General features: G+C 48.1%; 1 protein-coding gene across 1 annotated transcript in view; it reads left to right on the top strand.

The window, feature by feature from the left end:
- The window catches only part of LOC148038190 (proteinase R-like), a 201946-nt gene that overhangs the window by 156610 nt on the left and 23876 nt on the right, over positions 1 to 21460 (top strand). The window contains exons 8-9 of the mRNA XM_087675219.1: positions 10056 to 10338; positions 10455 to 10544. Of these exons, the coding sequence (XP_087531345.1) occupies positions 10056 to 10338; positions 10455 to 10544 (373 nt within the window). The remainder of the gene's footprint in view (positions 1 to 10055; positions 10339 to 10454; positions 10545 to 21460) is intronic.

The raw sequence follows: 21460 nt of genomic DNA, 5'->3' as shown, positions 1-21460 counted from the left end.
GACTCTCTCAAAACTTCGGATTTTGACATTTTCTTTCATTGTTAACCAGGCATGGTCAAGTACTACAGATCTCTTGATTGGTTATTCACTTGGGCCTTGTAATAGACTTTCCATTTCTTGTGTATTTTTTGTTTTGGAAGTCCTTCCAGAAAATTACAACAAGCAATAATTTAAGATAAAATAATATTAACACTTTACAACTTCAAGAGAGAGCTGACACTCGATTGGCCCCAAATTTTTCTCCCCTTGCAGTATTTCTTTAGATTGTATTGCAAGATGTTATAGTACAATTGAGAATAGGTTTGAATCCCCAAGAAAATGGAAGGCCTTGCCACACACTCAAGACATGTGCCTCGGGTCTCAACTTCTCGCTTGATCAAGCCAACTCTCCCACAAAATCAGGAATAAATGGTTGTCTCAAATGACCAGCAACAAAGTCCCCAAAATTTCCCCTTGATCTGAAGTGCTTGGGTACAAATTGGGTCTTCTACAGTCATATGCAAGTCACCCTTGTTTTGTGACCTCTTTGTAGATCTACTGTAAATCTTCAGTTTATCCGAAAATCCCTTCATACAAGACTGAGATTTTCTGGCACACATTCCAACTCAGCTGTAAAACCATAAATACTGCTATAATCAGGTTTGTAACAGAAAATTACAGGGCTATGAACCTTCAAACTGATGCGAGAAAGAGAAAAGAGCAATAGAACAGAGAGAAATCTTCCATTTTAGGCCAAGAAAATCCAACAGCAGCTGTTGCCTGCTGATTTCTGCAGAATTGTCCAACAATCAGATCATCTAGGTATGCAAAATGCCGTCACCTACAACCTGGGACTCCTTAGATCAGGTCACCAGCAGAAAAATGATGATAAATTGCCTTGCATGGCATGATTCCTCCTGAGTACCAAGTGGCAAACCTGCCTATGTATAACTCAGCTTCTAGAAAGAAATTTCCAGCAACAATTTGTAAACATTAAAAATTACTTGGAACTGCCCTGGAAGGCATTACATATTTTAATTCTCTGCCCCTATAACACAAAAAATCATTTCCAAGGGGACATTTAATGCCTAGAGCCAAGACTTTACACCAAGCACCCATTGGCACCTATCCATAACTTGTGCCAATGTCTTCCACCGCCTTGACTCTTACTGTGCCTATGATTTAATTTACATTCACATGCACACCTCACATGTAGAAAACTTAATCATTCCCAAAAAATATGTTGAAATTTCACACCCCATGACAGTCCTCCCCCTTAAATCCTCGTCATCAACCTCAACTGCAATACAATATGACAGAAGCATGTGTAACCATTGGCAAAGCATACATCATCATAGTCAAACAATATATGCACCTCTTGCTTAACCCAATTGTTACCCCTAGGATCTTGAAATTTCCAGCCAGCAACATCAAGTCATAATTCTTACATACGAACCATAATTGTTGTTAAAACCATAAAGAATGCATTCACACTCCAAATACCACCAACCTTTTGACCACCGAGGCAAAGTGATGTGAAAACTGGGCATAAACAATGCATTACAACAAAGATATATGACATGATACCCATGCACACATCAGCTACGAATCCCACATAATTGATAGGAATGCATAGTTTGAGATCCTAGTGCAAACCATATTCATCTACGTACCAAAAAATAGTGCCTAATACACTAAATGCTAATCCCAATGGGAGAAATACTGTCAGCAAAGAATCCTTTGGATGCAAGAAAAGTACATTCGAGGTCCACTATATACGTGAGTTTTCCATCACTAGAGTCAAAGTGCTACCTCCCCCTTGAGTATCACATGATACTCAAAATCCCTTGCCCTCTTGAACTTGAATGAGCCCAATCTAGTGTCAGCTCTAACTAAAATGCATCACGATAAAGCTACAATTGAGGATGATCTATCAAGTCATCCTCTTTCATCTTACTACATCACTTGTCTTTTCCAACACTTGGAAGTGCCCCATAGTGCATATTCAGCTTTTGATACAAGGCTCCTCTCCTTCCATCTATTTTAGCCTTAGCTTTTCAATACATGGCAATGCATCAGCTGTATTTGTTGTCTCAATCAGTCGAGACATGTTGGTCATGTATCGAGAAACCACTTCTTCAATTATTCAAATCAGATAGGGTTTTGTAGTGACAGCCACAAAAAGGGCTGGCGGCGTCATTTAGGGCACTTTATCAGTGGGTGCCCACAATGGTGTGCCACCCTGAATAGCTGAGGTCTATATATAGACCATCTCTTCCCTCATTCATCGTCCAGCTCTTTCATTCATTCCATACACTCTCTCTTCATCATTTTGACACCCTTCTCTCTCCTCACCACTACTGCTTATACCCCTACAGGAGGACATTGCAGTTCGAGGCTTGCGTTTGCAGCTTCCTTCCAACCTGGTGTCAGAATCCACAGCATTGGCATAAAATTCCTCTCCCTTCATGCATCACTCATCATTGTGTTTAGCTTTCTAGAGGGCTCCTCTTTGCTTGACGCCACCATTAAGCTCTTGATATCAAGTTTACAGTCCTTCCACTTGCTTTTGTCAGCCACGAGGCTCCACCACTTTGCGTTTGCCATTCTCAGGCATCTACTCCACTTGGTGACCTTCTCCCACACAGGTGCCATCATCTATAGGCCTTTGGCATTTGCATTTGGAGCCATGGTCCTTCCAGACATCTGTGCTTGCAGCCCTGGCTAGCATCTGAGGATTACACTTCGGTCCCTTGACAACTAGTGATTATCTTCTTCATCCCTAATGGCATATGAGGATTGTGCTTCGAGCATCATAGAGAAGTGCTTGTGTGACTTTTTCGTAATAAGCTCACGCCCGTCACGTCACAAGCTGCCCCCCCCCATCACGTCTATTCGTGCCTGGCCAGTTTGATTGCGCCATCGTCAGCTCCTGCTACATCAGCTCGCCCCCCCACGCGAGCCCCCCCCCCCCCCCCCCCCCCCGCCGCCCGCCATACCCACCCCCCGTCCTGTTGCCCCCCCCCTGGCACGCTGCCTCCATCTACGATCTCGGTTCCATCCGCCGTGTCCAACACAACCCCCCCCCCCCCCCCCCCCCCCCCCCCCCCAAGCATTGTTCTCCCCCACCCTCGGGTTGCTCCCTTTCCTGCAGCAACTTTCCCCCCTCAAGTAGCACTGCGACATTATTGGTAGTTTTCTCAGAAGGGTCGCGCGACTGAAACCTCTGGTCAGACGCCGGCGCACTTAGCGAGTGCCCCCCAGTCAAACACCTTGCATGTTGTCCTCCCTAAGGAGCTGGAGCTAAAGGAAACAATGATTTATAGTTAGGTAGTAGGACATTCCCCACCCACGGCCCAGCGTCAGGACTGGCTTCATTCCACGCTGCACATCGGCACAGCGCAGATCGTAGATGTGGTTCTAATGGGCCAACGGATCTTCATGGTCGGGCTCAGTTTTGGCAGACGCATCTCGCGAGTTACTCACCAGTTCACCATATGCGTCCACGAAGGGGGTCATATACATGGTCCCTTGGTACAGTGGCTTTACTGTGGAGGCATTTGCAATCCACAAGAGGTTTCTTTGGCACCCGGTCACACCCTACTTTCCCCTGGCAACTGGCGATAGAGTGTCACCAGTTGGTGGAAGACTTTGGATAGCTCTTTGGCACTGTCCTTCCTGCATCTTTCGCGGATGTAGTGACAGCAGCAAGAGTCCCAAAGGTACGGGTGGCAGTGAAAGAGGTCAAGAATATCCCACAGTTCCTAGAGATTGAGGCGGGCAGGCACTCCTTTAGGCATCACGTCATTGTGACAGGGCAGCCAGGGCAGTGCTTGCGCTGCCACAATTTTGGGCATCACGCAGCAGTTTATACGTGTTTCGGAGCCAAGGTGGCTCCACCGACAGGCCCTCAAGTGGACACTGACGGCTTCACATGGGTCCAAAGCGATAGAGAGGAGACGGCGGGGGGCGGACGTAGCCAGCTCCTCAAAACCGGCCTTGACAACAGGGAGCCGGTGGGCGAGCGATGCCCCCTCGGCAGAGCACTCCATAGTCCCCCCGTGCCCACCCCGCCCGGCAGGACCGCAACCCCCCATCTCCACCACCCGTGCCACAGACTGCCTTACCTAAGTTTCCACAACCCCCACACCCATCCATCTCCCCCCCCCCCCAACACTCGCCATCTCTGTCCATCTCACCATCCCTCGATCTTCCTCCCCCCCACCACCTCCCCTATCAAGAACCCCTCGTGATCCGCACCTGGTTCAAGTGATCCCCCCCAGACCCACCCCCCCTCCTCCCATAGGAGGTGATGAGCCACACACGTCTACATCCTCCTCGCACGATCAATCTTCCCCCTTCCATAGAGCCACCAGCTCATCCACCCCTACCGCACGTCACACTTTCTCGAGACAGGCATAGCTGTTGCCACAGGAGATCTTCCGCAGTGGCCCATGGTCCTACCTGAGACTTGCAGAGCGTGGAGAGTTTCCACTACCTCTAGAGGTGGGGATGTTCGTGGTTCGTAAGTTAAGGAGGGGCAAGGTCCATCTACTAGCACCACCAGATGGACCAAACTACGCTTTTTTCCTTCAATCCTCTCACTCAAAGAAGTGGATGACGACACAGATAGAGGAGGAGCTGAAGAGTCAGGTGGTGGACCATACCTCCCAGTGGATGGGAGAGGAAGGACTAGCATTGTTTGCACGACAATGGCCTGGTTGCATGACAGACATTAACTGGTAGGCTGGTGCCGAGGTCCCACACTTGAGCATTATCTTTCAAGCCCCTCCACAGTGGAGACCTCCGCGGGATGTGATCGAGTGGCCCCTGGCACAGGCAGCCCGTTTTTACCAATGTACAGAGTCATGACTCTCAACATGGCTGATAGATGCATTGATAGTACCACCTGGAGCATCTATCACCCCTATGGTCCGATCAAGGGCCACCATGAGGGATTGGAGTTCGCCAACTAGACCAGCAGCAAAGCGTACTTGTATGCCCCATAGCTTTTCCTCCTTATCAGCAACCTCCATACCAAACAGATGCATGTTTGGTCAGTCATAGGTTTTCCCATGAGCTTACACCTTGCATCCTGGAATGTGAATAGTCTCCACTACAGTGGGGCATGTAGTTCCAAGAAGTTGATTGTTCGGCAGGAGCTGCAGCCTGCCCTTGCCAGACGGATTGACATCTTACTTCTACAAGAGCACAATCTCATCCCCATCCAAGCCCAGCGGGTAGGGAAGGTACTTCCGGGCAGCTCACACACTTACTGGGAGCACGCCATAGGTGCCCACGGCAGGAGTGGAGGCGTATGCACCTATATTAGCTCGAGTTTCACCGCCTATGTACGAGACCACAAGACGATAGTGGCAAGGAGGGTTCTATGGATCACATTGGATATTGGGGACTCATGCCTTGGAGTCCTCAATTTCTATGCCCCTATGGAGGTTAGGGCACGCAGCAGGTTCTGGGTGTAGATCGTGGATGGACTCTCAGAGGTGGACTCCAGGATCGTTGGACGAGACTTCAACAACCTAGAGGCTTTGGAGGACGAGCTGGAGAGAGGCAGAAAGTACCAGAGCATGGCTGGGGAGGAGCAAGAGGCATGGGAGGTCTTTCTGCTGGCAGTAGGAGCACGGATGCCTGAAGAGACCCTGCCTTCCACAAGAGGGAGAGGTCGTTGGACTTCTCTTGGGGATACAGGCGGCTAGGTGGAGCCCTGCTGGAGCGGTTTGACAGGTTTTATGTGGGGGAGTGGGGAGGCCCTCGTGGAGGCCAGATTGAGCACTTGGCAGGCACCACATTGTCCAATCATTGCTCGACTCTCTTGGCACTTGATCCCCCAACATCCGCTCTAGACACACGATCCTGTCGGATCCCTGACTGATCTAAAGGAGGGAGGAGGTGACGAGACAGATAGAGCAGATTTGGACCAGAGTGTGGGACAGGAGGGACCGGATAGCATAGGAGGTTTCAGAGATCCTAGCCAAGTCGAGCAAAATCTGCCAAGAGACAACCATACAGGCCAGGCAGTAGAGCTGGGAGGAGGAGAGAGCACTCCGACAGGACCTTGCAACCACCCAGAGATTACTACAAGAGGCACCAAGGAGTTCCACCCTCCACGCACAGGTGCGCGCACAAGCAGCCATTGCTAGCCTAGAGGACAGACGAGGAGTTCTCTTTCCGAACCTCAGCAACCTTCTGGGCGCGGAAGGGAAACACGATGTGCAGGGAGTTCTTTCAAGTGCACCAACCTTGCACCGCAGGAGAGTAGATATGCAGCCTTCGGGATGAGTATGGGAGGACTCGTTCTAGCCCAGACGAGGTGATGGAGATTGCCACTGACAATTACACGCGCCTTTTCTAGTAGGAGACTTCAACTAGAGGACAAAGATGTAGACAGCAGGCTTGGGATCACATCCCGTCCCTCGTCACAAAGGAGATGGGACACTCCCTCCTAGCCCCCTTCACAGAGAAGGAACTAGAGAAGGCTTTCCATACACAGGAGGGGCATAAATGCCCGGGAGAGGACGGCCTCTCTAAGGCCTTCTTCATTACCTACTAGGAAGTAGTGAAGAACCCCCTACTGATGGCCTTCTAAGAGATTTTCACTTCAGGAGAGATGCCAGGGAGTCTTTCCGCAAGCCTTATCAGTCTTCTCCCCAAAGGGGGAGATTGGTTGAAGCTTTCCAAGTGGCGACCCATCACCTTATTGTCAGTGGCCTATAAGGCACTAGCAAAGATGATCGGTAGGCGACTAAGCCCCGTGCTTCAAGTCATCATCCATGACACACAGGCAGGCTTTGTCCAGGATAGGAGCATCCTAGATAATGTATTTACCTTCTTTGAGGCGACAGAGTGGGCTCAGGACAGTGGACAGAGACTGGCCGTACTACTCTTGGATTTCGAGAAAGCTTATGACAGGGTGGATTGGGATTTCCTAGAGGGCACCATGGTGAAGTTCGGATTCCCCCAGGTTTGGATTCGCGAGGTCTCCGCCCTTCACAGATCGGCCACCAGCAGAATTCTCATAGGTGGAAGGCGAGGGGAGGAGTTTCGGCTGGAGAGATCAGTTTGAGAGGGCTGCCCCCTGGCCCCATACTTGTTTCTACTCTTTGCAAAGGCGATGTCTCACTTTCTCACGTCACATGTGAGCGGATTACACGGCATTTGACTTCCAGTGAGAGAGGAGACTGAGTTTTTAGACTTAGAGTACGTAGATGATACAACACTCTACATAGAGGACGATGAGTTGATGCTGGAGAGAGTCAGGCTGGCTCTTGACGTGTTCTATTTTGCAGCAGGAGTGAAAATCAACTGGTGAAAGTCGGTTGGTTTCCTCATAGATCCGGACTCTAGCACGGAGTGGGGCATCCACCTAGGATCTAGATGGGTCAGCAAAGGGCAGACCATCTAGTACCTAGGGTTCCAGGTGGGACTTGACATCACTCCTACCCAGCAATTTCTTCCTGTCCTTGATTCTATTCGGAGGAAACTGACCTATTGGAGCACGGCTCGCCTCTCACTAGCCGGCCGAGCCCTCGTGGTTAACCAAGTCCTAGCAACGGCCTGGTACATTGCCTCGTGTTGGTGCTTCTCCTCATCATGTGTAGTGCAGCTTCGCCACCTAGTACAGAACTTCCTTTGGTCAGGGTCAGATGCTTCCAGGGATCGAGGGCCAAGGTGGCGTGGGCGACCATCATACAGCATCGGTTAGAGGGAGGGCTTTGGATCATTGACCTAGAGTATTAGAGTATGGCCCTCTTGGGGAAGCTAATGTCCGCGGCCTCACACACCAGGCAGGCAAGACGTGGAAGGTCTTATTATAGGAGGGCCTTCAGGAATGTAGACCGAGGCTTGGCGGTGAGTGGAGGCCGTCCCTGAGATGCATCTTCACGTCAGCCCAGATCACCCCCCCCAGATCACCTTTCCTATGCATCTTACTCTGCGTGTGGTAGGGCCTTCGTAAGGCCCTATTCTAGAGCCCCCAGGCTGCTAGGAGGAGATAAACCATCAGCCGGTGATCTGGAAGCCCAAGGTCAAAGATCGAGTAGGGGCACAGATCGGTGAGCGCCCCCACATCCAATGGGCTGGTTGGGAGGCCAGCCCGGCTCGTACCATCAGGACATGGCGGGAGGTGTACAGGTTGGCAGACGACGAGGTGTTGTAGTGAGTATCAGGCTGCCAGAGAGGAGTGGAGTTGAGAAGAGAGATTGATACAGCAATACCTCTGGAGTGGCTTGCTCCCCCGATACGAGAGCTGGGAGGTATTGGCAGCTAGGTTTTCACCAGCAGGCATCCCCCTATAGGTGGCAGGTAGAGTGGGCGGCGCCCCGTAGGGGACATCCTTCGCTGTTCAAGAAGGGGGGCCTCTGGCCCTTGACAGAGGGCAGCAGGATAAGGGAATAGCTGCCCTTTCCTGGAGGAGGATTCGTGTGGTGGGCCTTCAAGGGAAGACATGTCGACTGGACCCCTATGTTTTCTGGAAGGAGCTCAAGGAGTGGCGCCTTTGGATCTGGAAGGGCAGACCACTTGATGAGCTAGAGTGGGATCCAGGAGAGTGGATATGGCCAGCCATTGCAGTCACCAAGAAGCCACCCAGGTTCCTGGAGTACACTGCCAAGATTGGCAAACAGGTATTGATGCATGAGGATATGGATTGGGCGCCGTCACGTAGCACGCACTGGGCAAAGTACAACATCATGGAGCCTTTCCGACGGACCTTCTAGCGCTGCCTATGGGATAACTGGAGGCTGAGGAGGGTGTCGTATTTCTTATGGTTCATGGCACATGAAGGCTTGGCGGTGGGAAGTTGGCTTGCCCAGATGCAGAAGGAGGGAGGTTGTAAGCGTTGCACACAGTAGCCTCTGGAAAACCCAAAGCACTGCCTTTGGTCATGTGAAGAGGCGCAGCTCGTGTGGAGAGGAGCGTGCCGCATCCTTTGCCATATAGCACCCAGCCTTGGATATATCTCATGGGGAGCTTCCTGTTGGCACGCAGTCACCTAGGGCCGTCACCTTCTATATGAGGCTAGAATGCATGACACGATATTCATTATCGAGGCAGGGTGGTGCACAGTGGTTGGTTTGGAGGCTCTACCCATCCGCCAAGTACTGAAGCCCACAGCAGACCACTCGGAGGTATGGGAGATCATAGGGAGTCTTATTGGATGGTATATCTGGAAGGGTGGTGTCAAGAGGCTTTCGGCGGAGAGAGACTTTCAGTTTAGGTGACCTTAGCAGAGCTCTGGACCTCCATCATCCACTCTCTCCACGGCTGATGGGACCAGGTGCAAGGCAAGTCCAGGGCTCATTAGGAGCTCCGTTGTCACTTCATGCGCACTTGGGGCAGCCAGGACCTGTTTTTCATGATACAGGCAAGGAGCTCCAGTTGGTGGTCCCCCCCCCCCCCCCCCGCGCCAATGGCTTCTTGTCCCCCATCCCCCCCAGACCGCCTTGAGAGGCTTGTATACATGATGTATTTGTGACTTTGCATCAGCTCCAGCTCGTTTGTTGAGCATGAGCACTCCGTTGTAATCAAAAAAAAAAAATAGTAATATAATCAATCACATTTTACTTGGAAAAAGAAAATGAGGATTGTGCTTCATGGACTCCTCAAATGCAGTGTCTCTATGTCTCCTCTGGTTCCCTGTAACTAGCACAAGGGAACATGGTCTATACCATAACCAAGCCAAGTAGTTGAGTTGATACTTAAATTAGGATACCTCATACTCATCATGTAGAATTAGGTCCATTAAGCTCTTTTTCTTTGAGTTTTTCTTAGACTTTGATCCTGTTGCAAACATGTAAGCATTGGTAGAGATGATCATTTGGCGTGCTGATGTTCCTAGAATATCAAGCAAACCATCACCATTAGATATTTTAAATTTAAATTCTTAAAGACAGTTGACTACCAAATTTGTACTCAAAATGTCTTTCAAAGTCATAATCACAGAGTTTTCTTTGAGTGCAGTTAGTCAAAACTGCAGATGAAAGTAACATAGCACTAAAAGTTCTGCCTAAGCAAATTTTGAAGAACATGCATGTTTTTCTGTATTTCCAATTGCACAGGCAGGAGCGGCTGCTTTATATCTTTCTCAAAATGTAGATGCCAGGCCCTCAGAAGTCAGGCAAAGTATTCTTGATGCCTCTGAGCCTAAAGCAGTTTCAAATGTGAAAGCTTCCACAACGGATAAGCTACTAAATGTGAATATGCAGTCACCTCCAGTAAACATCCATCCTAGATCATTGTACAATGCAACTGAAGGATCAACTTATTATGTTGTTGTAAGCTTGATGAACAAGCCATCATATCTGGTCACGTTGACTCCCTACTTTTCGGACTCCAGCATAGGTCAGTGTCAAAATATTCAGCTTCGTAAAATGATAGATGTAGTCATTGATATACTGAATCATTTCCACTATAAGAGTACATATACATATAATCCTGAATTCTTTTGCATTTTGCAGGATACTTTTCACCAAGTCAACTAGTATTCCGAATGGATTCAAGCTGGTCTTTTGCTCAAGTAATAAAAATAGTTGTAGCAAAAAAATCAGGTTTGTTGGTTTGGTGATATTGTTCTAGGATAATATGATATAAGGGTTACATTCCAATTTAATATTCTCAAAATGGATAGATGTGTTGCCTGATGGTTTCACTCACGCCTATGCTCACAGAGGAGTGTCGGTGATCCTCGATAGGACACTGGGGCACTTTTTGCTCTCCTTATGAGAGTTTTTTTCCCCTAGTTATTTTTTTCTTTATTTTATGTGCTTATGTTACACAATTCGGGCACTTATTGTGTTTTACACCTTTCGGGTGTGAACGCACATTAACGACCCTAAGGTTTAAGGGCTGTACTTTGTACTTGCACATTACTCTTTGATTATTGTATTGGGAGTTGTGTCTTCACTCTCACACTCTCTTCACTGTCAATTGTGTACTCTCAGCTGAGCTTTGATCTTCCCCATCTCTCACATTCGGTATCAGAGCAGGGATACAGCTTAGGTCCAGCTCAGCTTCTCACATTGTCCAGTCCTGTACCAGCAGCATCCAGATTTGTTGAGCTCTTGGTCAGCTCCAGCTTGGTCAGTTGTTGCCTCTGCCACTGTACAGCCACCTACAGTGCCTGCAGGGTAGCCCTCAGCTGCCTGCGTAGTCACCTGCAGTGCTTAGCCTGTAGCTTGCTCGACAGCACATCCTCCAGCTAGTCTGGTCGCCTGCACCACCTGCACCCTGTTCCAACGCCGCTTGCAGTGCAGCAAACTGTGCCTCTTGCTCCAGTTGCCTGCACCCTGGTCCAGCACCACCGCCACTAGCCTGGTCACCTACAGTTGCACTGCCACTAGCCAATGTCACTTGTAACTGCGCCGCCTGTTCCAGATCTCCTCCACCAGCTCTCCGCCTTCGCCAACATCACAGACTCCTGCACCACCTGGCCAACTGGCTCTCAAAGCCAACATTAGAGGTAAAAGGAGACATTTATCCAAATTTTTAAATTTAAAATTTGAATTCAAATAGGGGCTTTTACCCAGGAAGTCTATTTTCTGCTCTTGGATGTGTCTGGGACACATTTATTGCAGAAATTTCTTGAAATTCGGGCCAAAAATTTGGGGCTTTTTGGTTCAATGCAGCAGCATATGTACTTCAAGTTCAGTCTGAAATAGACTGAAATTGTGCATTTTGGACAATGAACTTTTGGGGCTCTTGCATTTTTTATGCTACTAAGCACTGTTTGTGCATTGGACAGTGTGTACATTGGATAGTTTTGACAAAATGTGATCAGATTTGTCAATTACAGCATGGTGCTTGCTGTAATTTTTGGAAAATTTCAGATTTCCAGATCGGTCCAATTTTAGCTCTTGTTCTTGTGCTCTTTGAAACGGTGACATTTACCATGGGAAATCGAGGAGAGAGTGATGTATTTACATATGTGGATGCCCAAGTGGATGCCCCACTCCGTGCTAGAGTCCGGGTCCATAAGAAAACCAACCTACTTTCGCCAGTTGATTTTCGCTTCAGCTGCACTGCAAAACACCTCCAGGGCTAGTCTCACTCTCAACTCATCATTCTCTATATAAATGGCAATATCATCTACATACTTTGAATCTAACAGCTCCGTCTTCTCCGTCACCGGAAGTCGGACGCCACGTAGCCCCCTCACACGTGCCCGGAGGAAGTAGGACATCGCCTTTGTAAAGAGTAGGAATAGATACGGGCAAGAGGAAAGCCCTGCCAGACCGATCTCTCAAGCCGAAACTCCTCCCCCCTCTTGCCACCTATGAGAACCCTGCTGGTAGCTGATCTATAAAGTGTAGAAACCCCACGGATCCATGCCTGGGGGAAGCTGAACGTCACCATGGTGGCCTCTAGGAAGTCCCAGTCAACCCTATCATAGGCTTTCTCGAAGTCTAGTTGAAGTACAGATAATCCCTAACCACTATGATGGGCCTACTAGTTGCCTCGAAGAAGGTGAAGACATTGTCTAGGATGCTCCTATCCTGGAAAAAACCTGTCCGTGTATCATGAATGATGTCTGGACGTACAGGGCGGAGTCACCTACCGATCATCTTGGCCCGTGCCTTATAGGCCATTGACAACAGGATGATTGGTCTCCATTGGGATAGATCCAGCTGGTCCCTCTTTGGGGAGGAGACTGATCAGACCTGCCGATAGACTCCCTTGCATCCGTCCTGAGTTAAAGATCTCTTGAAAGGCTAGCAGTAGGGGATCCTTCACCACCTCCTAGTAGGTAGTAAAGAAGGCCTTAGAAAGGCCACTCTCTCCGGGGCATTTCTGCCTGTCCTGTGGATGGAAAGCCTCCTCTAATTCCTTCTCTATTAAGGGGTCTAGGAGGAAGCGTCCCATCTCCTGTGTGAGGAGGGACGGAATGTGGTCCCACACCTGCTCTCTACAGCACTGCCCCCTAGTTGAGACTGCCTCTTGCTGAAAAAGGTGTCTGTAGTAGTCAGTCGTAATCTCCATCACCTCATCTGGGCTAGAGCCAATGCTCCCATACTAATCACGGAGGCTGCAAATCTGATCTCTTGAGGTGCGAGGCTGATGCACCTGGAAAAAATCCCTCCACATCGTGCCTCCCTTCCGTGCCCAAACGGCTTTTGAGATACGGAAGGAAAACTCCGAGCGCTTGTCCTCGAGACTGGCGAGGGTTTCCTGTGTATGCACCTCCTATGAGTGGAGAGTGGGATCCCCTAGTGCCTCCTGGATTAGACTCTGTGTGACTGCCAAGTCTCGCCAAAGTGCTCTCTCCTCCTAGCTCTGCTACCTAGCATGTAGGGCTGCTTCCTGGCAGATCCTGCTCGACTTGGCTAGGACCTTTGCAACCTCCTCTGCGATCTAGTCCATCTTGTCCCACTCCCTAGTCTAGAGCTACTCAATCTGCCTCCGCACCTCATTCCTCTTGTAGATTGAGTCAGGGATCCGGCAGGATTGTGTGTCCAGGGCTGAAGCTGGAGCATCAAGTGTTAAGGAGGACCAGGCAAACAAAGTGGTGTGAGCCAATTGCCCTACGTGGCCAGCGCGAGAGCACCCCCACTTTCCCACATAGAACTTGTCTAGCCGCTCCAGAAGAGCTCTGCCGAGCTGCCTATATCCCCAAGAGAAGTTCAGTGACCTCTCCCTCCTGTGGAAAGCTGGGTCTCGCCAAGCATCACGTGCTCCTACTGTGAGGAGGAAGACCACCCATGCCTCTTGCTCCTCCCCTGCCATACCCTCGTAATCTGTGCCTCTGCCCTGCTAGTCCTCTAAGGCTTCCAGGTTGTTGAAGTCTCCTCCAACAATCTAAGAGTCCACCTCTGGGAGTTCTGCTCTGTGATCTCCACCCAAAATCTGTTGCGTGTCGTGACCTCAGTAGGGGCATAAACATTAAGGACTCCAAGGCACAAGTCCCCAATATCCAATCTGATCCATAGGACCCTCCCTACCACAATTATCCCATGGTCACATATACAAGCAGTGAAACTCAGGCCAATAGAGGTGCATATGCCTCCAGTCCTGCCATGGGCACCAATGGAATACTCCCAATAGCTGCGCGAACTGATGGGAGTATCTTCCCTACCTGATGGGACTGGGCGGGGGTGAGCTTGTGCTCCTATAGAAGTAAGATGTCGATTCGTCTGGCAAGGGCAGGCTGCAACTCCTGCCAAACAATCAACTTTCTGGAACCACATGTCCCACTGTGGTGGAGGCTATTCACATTCCAAGATGCTAGATGTAGACTCATAGGGAAACCTGTGACTAACCAAACAGGCATCTGTTCGATGTGGAAGTTGTTGATGAAGAAGAAGAGCGGCATGCGAATATACTTTGCCACAGGTCTGGAAGGTGAACTGCATTCCCCCATGGTGGCCCTCGAGCAGACCATGGGGGTCATAGATGCTCCAGGAAATACCACCAGGGCATCTATCAGCCAGGTTGAGAGACGTGACTCTGTGCACTGGTAGAAACGGGCAGCCTGTGCTAGGGGCCACTCAATCACATCCATCGATGCTCTCCATTGTTGAGGGACTCCAAAAATAATGCTCAGATGTGGGACCTTGGCTCCTACCCACCAGTTAATATCCATCATGCAACCTGGCCACTCCTGGAAAAAGAGTGCTAGTCCTCCTTCTCCCATGCATTGGGAGATCACCTCCTCCTCTATTTGTGTCATTGTCTAGTCTCCTGAATGAGAGGTGTAAAGAAAGAAAGCATAGTTTGGTCCATGTAGTGCTGCTAGTAAATGGACATTGCGGCTCCTTGACTTGCAGACCACGAAGATCCATACCTCCAGAGGAAGTGGAAACTCTCCATGCTCCGCAACTCTCAAGTAGAACCACGGACCATTGCTAAAGAACTCATGTGGTAGCAACCGCGCTTGTCTCGGGAAAGTGTGACGGGCAATAAGGACAAATGAGCTGTGGCTCCATGGGGAGGGGGAGGGCTAGGCTGCTGGTGAGGGGAGGATATAGGTGTATGAGGCTCTTCACCTCCTGTGGGAAGGAGGGGGGATTTGGGGGGGGGAGGGGGGGGGGACTCACCTGTACTGGGTGAGGATTAGGGGAACTAATCGGCGGGGGAGATGGTGGGAAGAAGAAAGATCGAGGGATGGTGGGGTGATCAGAGGTATGAGGCGGATGTGGGGGGAGGCTCGTGGCCCTAGAAGGGGGAGGTTGTGGACCAGGGTCGGGGGGTGTGTGTGGGGACTGTGGGATCTCGGGTGAGGTAACATGTGACGCCTTCGTGGGTGGTGGATGTGGGGGTCTGTGTTCCTCTCAGGTGGGATGAGGTGGGGGGGCTGCGAGGTGCTCTGTCGGGGGTCCATCACTCGCTCTCCTATTCTTTGCTGCCATGGCTATGTCTAAGGGGCTAACTAAGGCTCCCCTTGCCGTCTCCCTCTATGTCGTTGTTCGCTGGATCTATGTAAAGCCGTCAGCGTCCACCTACAGGCCTGTTGGCGGAGCCGCTTTGGCTCCGAAGCGTGTGCAATCTACTGCCTGATGCCCAAAGTCATGGCATCGCAGGCACTACCCTGACTGCCCAGTCACTATAACCTATTGCCTGAAGGAGTGTCCGCCTACCCTGCATCCGCGAAAGAGGTAGGAAGAACTATGCCAAAGAGACGTCTAAACTCCTCTACTAATTGGCGGTACTCCATTGTCTGTCCAGGGAATAGTAAAGTGATCGGATGTCTTAAGAAACCTGTTGTGGAGCACGAATTCCTCCATTGTGAAGCCACTATACTAGGGAACCATGTAGATGACCCCCTTCATGGAGACATAAGGTGACCTATCCACTAGCTCACGAGCTAGGTCTGCCGAGGTGATTTGAACCATGAAGATCCCTTGACCCATGAGAATTGCCTCCGCAATCTGCAATGTGCCAATGCGCAACATTGAGTGAAGCCAATCCCGAAGATGGGCCCTAGATGGGGAGTGTCCTATGACCTGACCAAAGATCGTTGTTTCTTTCAGCTCCCGCTTTGTGGCACGGACGGCTAAGAGATGTTTCTCAGAGAGAGGACAATGCGCAAGGTGTTTGACTAGGGGGCACTCGCAGAATGCGCCGGCGTCCTGACTAGAGGTTTCCATTGCACGTCCCTGCTGAGAACCTACCAATCACACTGCTATGCTACCGGAGGGGTGGAGTGTTGTTGCAGATGGAGGAAGCAACTTGGGGGAGAGGGGGACGATGGCGAGGAGGGGCAGATGCTGTTTTTTGGCGGTGGGGGAGGCATTGGACTCCACGGATGGTTGGCTCCTGATGAGGACACACAGGTGGGGACTTGCTGGATGGGGCCGCAGGGGGAAGGAGGCGGGGACAGCACGGGGGGGGGGGGAGGGAGGGGGGAGTTACAAGTGCGGGGCAGCGCAGGAGTTTGCTTGGCAGTGAGCAGGGGGGGGGGGGGGGGGGGGGGGAGGGAGCGTGAGGAGGAGAAGCTAACAAGAGGGGGAGGCGCAGCGGGATAGGAGGGAGGGGAGGGAGGTTGGGCGACGGGAGGAGGCGCAGCGCAATGGGCAAAGGGGGGGGGGGGGGGGTTGGGTGCGATGGCCGGCAGCAGCTCAACAGATAGGAGCGTTCGATAGTCACAAATCTCCTTTGGTAACCCACAATAATACTTCTCTACATACACTCGATGATGAGTCTGAATGTTTTGAGGATGCACAACAAAGTGTGCACTGGATGGCACAAATGCAAGCTGAATTTGATTCTATCATAAAGAATCAAACATGGGATTTAGTAACATTGCTTGTTGGAAAGAAAGCCATTGGTACAAAGTGGGTCTATGAGCTGAAAAGAAATGCAAATGGATCCATTGACAAGTATAAAGCCAAGCTTGTGGCCAAAGGCTAAACACCAAAGAAAGGTATTGACTATGAGGAGACATTTGCTCCCACATCTCGTATGACTACCATTTGATTTATTGTTGCTTTGGCTACCCATCATGATTGGATTGTGCACCAGCTTGATATTAAGACTGCATTTTTACATGGGGAACTTTAAGAAGTGTATGTATAGCAGCCCATTGGTTTTGCAATTGAGGGATCCGAACACTTGATATATAAGCTGAAAAAGGATTTGTATGGTTTAAAGCAAGCTCCACGAGCTTGGTATACAAAAATTGATGCCTTTTTACTCAGCCAAAGGTTCATTAACAGCTCATCAAAGTCTACTCTTTATGTATGCAAAGAGGGGGGATCCTTGCTGGTCATATGTTTTTATGTAGATGATCTTCTACTCACAAGGACACATGCTGATCAGATTTCAGCATTCAAGCAAAGTTTGCAGCAAACTTTTGAGATATTAGACTTAGGGCTTTGCACTAGTATTCGGGTATTCAGTTCATTCATGATGCTAGAGGCATTGGATTGTCTAAAACTAGATATATTGATAGACTTCTTGAGAGGTTTGGCTTACAAGATTGCAAGCCAATTTGCACACCAATGGAGACTGTACTCCAGCAGTCCTTGCATGATGACAATGATTTGTTTGACATCCATACATATGCTCCAGCAATCGGATGTCTCATTTATTTATGCAACACAAGGCTAGATATTCAATTTGCAGTTTCAGCCCTGTGTAGATATATGCACAACCCATGCATGTCACATTAGCAAGCTGTGAAGCGTGTTTTTCGTTATGTGCAGGGGACTAGGACTCTAGGATTGCTTTATGCCAAGAAGGACCAGTGCAACTACATGCTTACAGTGATTCAGATTGGGTTGGTGATTTTGATTCACGTCACTTTACGGGTGGAAATTGTTTATTTCTTGGCTCATCTTGCATCTCTTGGCTTAGCAAGAAACAATCCATTGTTGCCACATCGCCTTGTGAAGCTGAATACAAGGCAACTTTCACTACCAAAGTTGAATGTGTATGGCTGAGATGTTGGTTAGTTGATCTTAATGTATCTGTCACGTAGCCTACTCCTTTGGTTACTGACAATCAGAGTGCCATTGCAGTGGCACGGAACCCACTGTTTCATGCACACACAAAATATATAGAGATCCACTATCACTTTGTTAGAGAGAGGCTACATGCAGGAGATATCAGCCTTGTCTATTGTCCTACCACCAATAATGTGGTAGACATCTTCACCAAAGCTTTTCCTCGTGATAAATTTGAAACATTCCGCAATGGTTCAAATTTGATCTCCTTTGGTGGATGATCCTTGTATGCTCATCACTCTTCACTCCAGGGGGGTTTGTTGGGTTTGACTTACACGTATGCTCATAGAGGAGTATCAGTGATCCTCGGTAGGACATTGGGGCGCTTTTTACTCTCCTTGTGAGAATTTTTCCCCCCCAGTTGCTTTGTTCTTTATTTTATGTGCTTATGTTACACAATTCAGGCACTTATCATGTTTTACACCTTTTGGGTGTGAACGCACATTAACAACCCTAAGGTTTATGGGTTGTACTTTGTACTTGCACATTACTCTTTGACTACTGTATTGGGATTCATGTCTTCACTCTCACACTGTCTTCATTGTCAACTGTGTACTCTTAGCTAAGCTTCGATTTTCCCCATCTCTCACAATTTGGATTTTTTGAATTCATTACTGACCTTTCCACTTTCTAGACTATTTTGACTGCACAAAAAGACCTAGTTTGGATACTAATGAAGATTTAGGTGGAGCCAATCATTAAGTAGTTCATGTCTTAATTATAGTAGTCACAATTGGACACGATTGGAAGTCATAGTAACTTTTGAAAGTCAACTTTGAAAAGTTTAAGAAGACTTAAGAGACGATATGATCACATGTAGTGCCAAGTTTTTAGTGTTACACATTTATTGTACAATCTCAAATGTGCGTCGTTGGGTGTGAATTGTCTTCATTTTAGAGTAGGAGTGCAAGGCGCAGATGGGTTCCTTAGAGCAATATGCTTTTTTAGCTGTATAGCTGGGTAGTCTTTGAGATATCAAAATCTCACAGAGATTTCAGATACCATGGAGAATCTCCAAGTCAAAGAAAAAAGAATGCAAGCTCATGATCACCTAGAATTGTGAACTGCTAGAGAGATGCCAATCTTGAGGTGGTGCAAAAAGTCTTGAAAAAAATGGAAGTCTAGGGAGAAGTACAAAGAAATGTTTCTGCAACTGCAAGTCTAGGAAGTCCAGAGAAATGGAGGTCTAAAGTACAAATAAAATTTCTAGAGTGTCATGCTGGAAGTTTTGAGACAAATGGAAGTAGAATCTCTAAGGAGAAACGCAAATCCAGAGAGAAATGGTGAAGTCTAGAGGAAAATGTAATTCTAAGGAAGTTTTGAGAGAGAAATTCTGAAGTCCAGAGAGAAAGACTTCAAGTCCAAAGAGTGCTGCTAGGGAGAAAAGAGAAACACTAGAGAGAGGACACAGAGAGAGGAATGCAGCACAACCTAGTGGAAATTCACAGATGGTGGGTTGGTTCAATAGAACCTCCTTCAAATACTAAGTATTTTTTTGGCATATTTTGGTGGGTGGTCTCCCTCTTTCTTTTGCACTTCTCAAGACACTAATTCTAATGATTCCTGCTTTTTCTGCACTACGAGTGTGGAGGCCTGTCCTCATCAGTTTCGGTTGAAGAAAGATCTGATCTCATTTTTCCGAGATTTGGCATCGTGTGGTTGGAGGTACCATGCATCCCCATGATTGGGTATTTAGAAAGCCTAAGTTGCCAGATCCTATGTAGCTGCATGTGAAGATTGTGTTTTACTTTTTGCATTTCTGGTCTTGCTGGCATGATTGGACTACTCAAAATGCATTCATTTTCATTCCCATTCCAAAATGCAAAGTCAAATTGGTTGACTCAGAGGTCTTTCCATCGGCAGTTTGGTATCATGCAATATATAAGCATTCTTCCCAAGGACGATTCCGTTTCTTGGCATGTTGTAGTTTCTTCAATTCCTTTGCTGGCCATTTAGTTTGCTTGTGACTTTTGTACTCTTTTAGTAATTAATACAATTACCCTATATGAAAAAAAAGAGAGAGAAAAGCTGATGTTGGGAGAGAATTTAGGCCCACAAACTTCTCCTCCAAAAGCATCTCCTCTTCTTTGAAAAGTAGTTGGTGCATATTGTCTCCTGGCATCCATTCCCAGAACTGCAATCTTTACTCAAGCAACAATGTCTATTATGGGTGGAAGTGGAGAATTGCCCGACTCTTTACTGGGTCCTTCTCAAGGATGCAATGGCTGCCAAAGGCCATGTATAGGTATGTCCCAATGTGAAGGCATCCAATAGAAATAGATTATGTGTCACGAGGATGTGAAAATTTGATGCTTTGCTTATGCTTAATTGACATTTGATTAAAGGATTAATCAAATGTGCAATTAAAAGTTGCACATGTGTTGCACATGTGAGGTGCAAGCTACTTTTTCACAGTTGAAGGCCAAAGGACCCTGTGAAAAAGATGGGTGTCAAAGGCAAAAGTTGTAACAAGTTACACTTGTTAGATTCTAGGTGAATTTTGGTATCAGTTTGCCCCTAGGACCATTAATTGGCCATTAAGTGTCAGTGATGACACTAGGGACTAGGCATTAATTAATGGATTAATGCTTGTCCAAGGGTCAATTAATGCATGGGACCACTTTGGGTTGAAAATTGACCTTGCCAATTGGTTAGCAAGAGGAGATTGAAGAATCTCGAGTTGTACTCCTTCCAATTGAATGAAAGCAAAAGTAATACCGCAAGGGGCGCCAATTTTGGGGCCAACAGGGTGTCTACTGTCCAAGAATGTTATGGTAAAGTGTGTATTTCATTTTATGTGCATTTATTTATTGCTGTAGTTAACTCTTAAATCAGGCTATCACCACCCATTCCAAGAAGGAAGGCTGGTTTCATGGTTCCATTTCCGGGATACATCAAATCTCTTGATTTGGTGGGCCCGAGGCACCTGATTGCAAGCCAAAGCTTTGTGCTAGTGTTTATCTTTGTGCTCAGTTGAGAAATTATAGCAAGATGTCTTCATAGAGTGGGATGCAATCAAGCAGTAATGATGCCTCTCATGATGCACATTCACATGGGGAAGAAGGAAATGCAATGCCTGATCTTGGACAAGGCACAAATCATGGACAGCATGTTGAAAACGTGGTCGAAGGCCAAGATGTTGGACCCTCAATACAGAAAGAGGATGATGATCAATAAGGGGAAATGGAATTCGATAATGCATTCAAGAATCAAATGAGGGCAGCAGCCAATATCTTTGCTGAATTGGCAAAAGATCCTCAGTTTACTCGGTTTTTGAACACTCCTACGAAGGACAACAAGGGCAAGAAGAGAAAATCCTCTTCTAGAACTTCAGGAAAGTCAGATGCACCAAAGAACAAGCCAAAGCCTTCTCAAGTTGCTCCTAAAGATGCTCATGGTCAAAAGCAGTTGGTGCCAGTTGGGCAAGAAATGCAAATGCAAATGCAAGTTCATGATGTAAATGCTAATCCTATGGTTTTTGGACAGCAAGGTTTGCATGAGAATTTGGGGCAACCGGCTTACTTCGG

The sequence above is a fragment of the Lygodium microphyllum genome, chromosome 3 (assembly GCF_053477565.2).
Source record: "Lygodium microphyllum isolate KBCC chromosome 3, Lygodium_microphyllum_v1.1.10, whole genome shotgun sequence".
Lineage (NCBI taxonomy): Eukaryota > Viridiplantae > Streptophyta > Polypodiopsida > Schizaeales > Lygodiaceae > Lygodium > Lygodium microphyllum.
Note: the sequence above shows the minus strand (reverse complement) of the source record. Positions and strands in the feature narration are given on the sequence as shown.